This window comes from Dermacentor silvarum, chromosome 10, assembly GCF_013339745.2.
Source record: "Dermacentor silvarum isolate Dsil-2018 chromosome 10, BIME_Dsil_1.4, whole genome shotgun sequence".
NCBI lineage: Eukaryota > Metazoa > Arthropoda > Arachnida > Ixodida > Ixodidae > Dermacentor > Dermacentor silvarum.
Genome location: NC_051163.1, coordinates 58,128,135 through 58,134,241, shown reverse-complemented (window position 1 = coordinate 58,134,241; position 6,107 = coordinate 58,128,135). Strand labels below are relative to the sequence as shown.

Genomic DNA, 6,107 nt, shown 5'->3' with positions numbered 1-6,107 from the left:
AAAAGCGGCGGCAAATGTCAACTTTCGCTTCACAGCTCCGCCCATACTTCGCCGCGCGACGTGGCAGGCCGCACCTCGTGCGTTTCATCGAGCTGGCTTTCCCATGTTGTGTGTTGCAGTGAAGCCTACTCAGAAAAATGCAATGCGAACGGGGCCGGATAACGCTATCGCATTCCACTCGTAAAGGCGAAGCTTAAGCGTCCTCCAATTTTTTTGAGGACACCTTTTCCCAGCGGCTTGTGTCTATGAGGGCACAATAGATAAACTTTTCAACTGAGTCAATGTAATCGTTTTGTACACCCTGCTGCACTTTAGGCAACTCTTTTCATTCGTTGTCTGCTGTTTTTTTACTACTCCCGTGGGCTTATCATTTATAATTTGCAGTGCTCTACAACAGCAAATTTTGGAGTAATGACAATCACACAAATGAGTTGCTTATCTGGCATGAGCAATGGGGAAACTAACCGAATAAAAGCATTGGACATAATGAGCCACTACTATACTTAACAATGAAACAACTTTGTAACCTTGTGTGACTGCTGATAGCGATACTTTAGTAGACTGCCTGCAAGACAAGCATAAAGGAACCTGCAACATATTTTAATCTGAAATTAATACTCCCAGACGTGCACTGAATCCTAGGGAGCTAAACAAAGGTACCGTTTTGCTTGTCAGGGAACTCATTCTAACGCATGTTTTCTATTTCTTAACAAAGTCTGCAGTATTCTCTTGGTGACGATGTTGGAAAGCAGCAATATCAGCTTCACTTTGCTTTCGGTTTCGTTCCACAAGAAACAAAGCAGTTTCTTTCCGCTTTATGCTTCTTTGCTTAAGATTTTCTTTTTGCTCAATCCCACATCAATGCACGATTTCGAAATCCTCAATTCAGATTTGCTTTTTGATCAAATTTAACCCATATCAATACACAATTACCAAGCCACAATTTGCAGAACTTCATGCTTGATTTTAAAACTGGGTCGAACGGAATGATGTTCTGTTTGCTACTCGAACGTTTACAATATTAAACACCCCCGCTTCTGGGATACGCAAATTCCTATAACTGTGCAAATCATTAGGCACCCATGTCTCTCCTTTGTGTGGGCCTTTGTTTTGAACGTCCTTGTCCATTTTTATGCCATTTTGTAGCAGTAGCGATGAGTTGCTATGAGCACTACCCATGTAAATACACATGAATACAGTAAAACCCCGGTAATACGAACCCGGCTGGTACGAATTTCGGTGTGATACGAATTCGTAACATTCCCCGGCCGAAATACATTGCTCACAATACGAAAAAGTCGGCTGTTCCGAACGTGTTGCCGCGCCGCTACGGATCATACGAACGCGTGAGCAACAGCGGCGGCGGCCGAGCCGGCGGGGCCACCGGCACAGACAAGCCGGCACAGCGGGATCTGGGCGGGATCCATAGTCGCGAAGCAACCGACTACGTCACGCGGCTGCGCAATCTCATTGGTCCCCACGTCGAGCGGACCGGACCACATCACAGTCTAGCCGATGCTTAGCGAGAAATTAGACGAGGACCAATGCTGCAACGACGACCGCGGCGCAGCCTCGACGGCCAAAACGCTCCCTACACTCGACTTGCTCAGGCGTTCAGTGGCGTGCGAAAACATTCTCAAGATCACGTGTGCGCACTTATACGCCTTTCAGAAGGCGATCGTTGACGATTTGGACAAGAAAACGTCCCGTTGATGCGTTTTTCAAGGGACCGCGAAAAAAGAGAGAGAGAGAGAGAGAAAAAAAAGGCGCAGTTTCGCCCGAAAGGTGAAGCAACGGTAACGCAGCAGCAGCAGCGAGCGAATTGACCTTTGCGCCATCTCTCATTTCAACGTGAACTAAACGTCGAAGGCACAGCGCATACGAAGCTACTGGCGGTAGGCGCACTTTATCAACACCGCAGATCATTTTGACGATAATGTCCGCGCGGGCGCGCACTATGCGCACGTCGCAGATCGCTTTCAGGATACGGCAGTAACGGCACCCGCGCGGGTGCGTCGTATCTGCAACGTGCCGGTCGCTTGATGCAACTTACACCGCGCACCGACAATGCTCTCAGCAGCGCGCCAAATCACGTGGCGGCACCTCCGACCGGCATTGCTCCGACACCGCCAGAGAGCAAAAGCTTAAGCGAGACCCTCAACGCCGCGCGGAGGAAAAAAAAAAAAAGAAGAAGAACCGCGGCGTCACGCCAAGGTCGCCGTTTCTGCGTGGCGCTAGAACACGCGTGTACGTGTACGTGCCGACGTCTCAGCCAACGCTGCGGCTGCAGCGCAGAGGTAAGCAACGGCGGAGGCCCAGTTCGGCCAACGCTCGCTTTAACGGCAGAAACCGAAACTTCAGGGAGCGGGCTAAGCGGCGCCGGGCCGGCGGGAGCGGCGGACGCGCACGGAGACAGTCAAAGGCTACGAGGGTGTTGAGAGGAAGGGCGAGGGGAGCCACCGAAGCGACAGAGTTGCAGAGGCCAAATCCGCTTCCCAGCCGCCCTCCTTCGCCACCTGCGACGGTCCGCGCGCGCGCCCGTCGCCTCTTCACAACCACTATCTCGCTCTCTCGCCGTGCCTGCGCCGCCCGCTCCCTGAAGTTTCGTTTTCTGCCGTTATCGCGAAGCGAGCGCGGGCAGTTCCGTGGCCCTCGCTCGATATGTGCTTGCGCGCCGCGATATTTCACGAATCGCGCCGTTCGTACGTCGTGCTATGGTGCACTAATATTTCAAAAATAAGTCCTTTTAATTCGAACAAATTTTTGGACCCCTGCGAGTTCGAATTATCGAGATTCGACTATACATGGAAGTCAATGGGATTTAGGTCGGGACCGCGAAAACGCGACGTAGCAGCCGGGAAAACGCAGCAGCGAGGAAGGTATCAATGGGATCCCACTATTAGAAATATTTTCTGGTAAAAATAAATTCATTTTTCTTGATATTGTGTATGTTTTGATGATACGAATTTCGGGTGATACGAATATTTCACGCGACCCCGCGAGATTCGTATCACCGAGGTTTTACTGTAGCGCTCATCCCATGTGTGCTTTTGTGTGTGGTCGTTTGCTTCGCTCTAAACCTATTGCAAACTACGATTCGAATCAGCATTCCTATTGTGATGCGAGGTACCTTCACAATAAAAGTAGTTTATACGTGGAACTGACATATTTTGTTCCAATTTGCTGATGTCTTTCATTGCTAATAGCCAAGTTGCTTATTCACTCACTTTGCTGCATTATGAATGGTGCTGCTGACACGTGCCATAATGCATTTAGGATCACTCAGATCTCAGTGCCTAAACTCTAAGAAGGAAAGCAAAAATGGCTGCTAGCTAAAATATATATTCGTAGTTGCATATATAGTGTTAGCAGGTTGTACTGACAGTGGTGCAAAGGCTAGATCTTCCCAGTTTCACCTGCATTCATCACATTTTCTCACACACCTCTGCAGACTTCCTGCAAACGTTGCTGCAGAAACCACCACCGGGCTTAGACATGTCCTTGACTCCCATTGAGAAGCTTCGCCACCAGTGCCTCCAGCGGGGCGCGCACGGCATCAAGGCGTTTGCACGGTAAGTCCAAGCTGTCTTGTTGGACATGCTGTCTCGGCATGGCTAATGATCTGTATCATCTCTGAAATCGGTGACTGGGCAACACCTTGTCACACCCTTCTGATAAAGGCTTAACCCTGCCCTACTGTGGCTGCTTCCTCAAGCTCGCAACTTTACACGACTCCACTGGCATTCGCATGGGGCTAAATGATACCTGCAGGATTAGAGGGAAGCTGGAAAATGCTTCTGGATCAAACCTAAGTAACACTTTGAAGAAGTAAGGTGCACTGTAAAATACATTGCTTCCTCAAAAATTTTTTCGCAACTGACAGCTGTCTTTGTGGCACTCCGTGCCACTCGTTTTCGCTTTCTCTTCGTGCCTCGAAACCCCTCATTGCTTGTGCAAGGCCCTTGCCTTTTTTACTGAAGGTAAACAAGTGCAGCACAGATCTTTGGGGCCCCTCACTGCAGTGCTCCAGGCATTTTTAAACTGGCAATGAGGTGAAGCGTGTTAAGTGATACTGGCATCCGTTTACTCTCTACAAAGTGTAGTTGCTGCAAGTTGCACAGATGTCATTTAAGAATGGCTCAAACATGCGTATAATAATATTTCGTTGAGCACCATGAGTAGGAAACGGTTGACCTGCAATGTTGAACCCGTGAGTTCTCGGCTGTTAAGTCAGTGGCCAGAGTCTATCAGCTGAATATGCTTCATCCCCACACTCAAGGCATAGTCCTGAGCCATCTCGTAACTACATTTAAGTTAGTGGTTACTTCAGCTGTCACAGCAATAGCTGCACCTCTTAAAATGTTCATCAAACAAAGTAAGCATATCATGCATTTCAGAACTTAATTACAACTTTTGTAGAATTTCGGTCAACGCATGTGTTGTGTCCCGAATGGTATCCACAGTAGAGATAGGCAGGTGAAATAAGGATTTAACTCAAGTCTTATTACTTCTCGCCCACTGATATATTGTGCACTACCATGCGTTTTACTGAAAGTGTACCCAAGAGTCCTGATTTTAGAGGCTATCGCATTCCGGTGCTGAATATGCGCTAATTGGTTTGTATCCCACTTGCACCAGCTACATACTAATGGATGTGGAAGCAAGAATGCTTTTATGCTTACATTTATGATGTGCATATTAAGGAAGCCCAGATGGTCAGAATCTGTCCATAGTCCCCTTCTGCGATGTTCCCCCTAACCCAAAGCACAGATGTAGAGCTGGGATTTTTAATCAGTAGTAGTACTACTTATTCAGCTCAGGAGAGTAGGACAGCTATGAAGAAGTGTTGCGCCTATGCTGAAGAGGCCCATAGTGCCTTCAAAGTGGATAGGGATAATATTGTTATAGCCTATATTTCTCTTTTTTTTCTTTTCCCTGTTTCCTTTTAAAACCATGTCAGTTACTATATTTTCAAGAATCCTCGCCTTGTGATTGGCTTACTTCCTTAACGCAGGGCGCGCTTGTGTGCTTGTGCTGTGCAGGCAGTTCCGCGCCATGGACCACTCCGGGGACAAGAAGCTTGACAAGAGAGAGTTCAAGAAGGGCCTGCAGGACTTCAAGGTGGACCTGAGCGACCATGAGGTGGACACCCTGTTCAAGGAGCTCGACACGGATGGCAGCGGCAGCATCTCTTTCAACGAGTTCCTTGTTGCGCTCAGGGTGAGTGCATCACACCTTTAATCTTAACATAAACTTGTGCTACCAAAGCAAAGAAAGCACCTAAGGAATATAGTGATGGATACTGCCATTAGCTATTGAATTGACCATTAATCTTTTGTTGCATGCTGTCTGGACAAATTTAGGTTATTTTTTGGAGTAAGTTTAGTGCTTCCGAGAAGTTGTTGTGCATAATGTCAACTTCAGTGGACTGCAGAAGTTTTCTATAGCTTCCCTAGAGGTTGCTACCAACCACCGTTTCCCCCAACTCAGTTTCAAAGATAGCATCCTGTTGTTCCGATGGGTAACTCACGCCCGTCCATACATTTTTACTTATAACTCTCCTAACATCACTGTTTGATGCATATAGTTGTCTACATGGGATAGATAAAACATTCGGAAGCAAGATCTGTAAATATTGTGGTTGAGTGAAGACAAGTTTTTTCAACGGAACACATTTTCTAATCAGGATACACGGAATAAAGCGACGTCCAGACCCACAACTGCCTTAGTACGCCGTGAAAGCTCTCGCCTGTGTTTGCCGCATGCAGCCTCCAATGTCGGCGGCCCGTCTGGACTGCATCAAAGAGACGTTCCACAAGATGGACAAGTCCGGAGACGGAATCATCACTGTCCATGACCTCAAGGGTCATTACAATGCTCGGCAGCCCAAGTTCCAGAGTGGGGAACTCAGTGAGGACGACGCGTTTCAGCTATTCCTGCAGAACTTCGACAGTACCAATAACCCCGACGGCAAGGTGAGAACACAAATGAGTTTGCAGTTGAGCCTGAGCAGCATGCTCGAGTAAAGGAGAGGACACTGTGTTTACTGACGGGACGCCCATGTATGTCATTCGCATTTTGTGCTGTCAATAAGTCTTGTCTTTCTT

General features: G+C 47.8%; 1 protein-coding gene across 4 annotated transcripts in view; it reads left to right on the top strand.

Moving 5' to 3' along the window:
- Positions 1-3,419: 3,419 nt before the first annotated feature.
- LOC119432001 (calcyphosin-like protein) overlaps positions 3,420-6,107 on the top strand; it is a 49,532-nt gene continuing 46,844 nt past the window's right edge. For all 4 annotated transcript variants that reach the window (XR_007464011.1, XR_007464010.1, XR_007464012.1 and 1 more), the window contains exons 1-3: positions 3,420-3,572; positions 5,043-5,220; positions 5,769-5,975. Coding sequence is in view for 1 of the 4 variants with exons in the window: in XM_037699454.2 (XP_037555382.1) it covers positions 3,496-3,572; positions 5,043-5,220; positions 5,769-5,975 (462 nt within the window). In the remaining 3 variants the exon portion in view is untranslated. The remainder of the gene's footprint in view (positions 3,573-5,042; positions 5,221-5,768; positions 5,976-6,107) is intronic.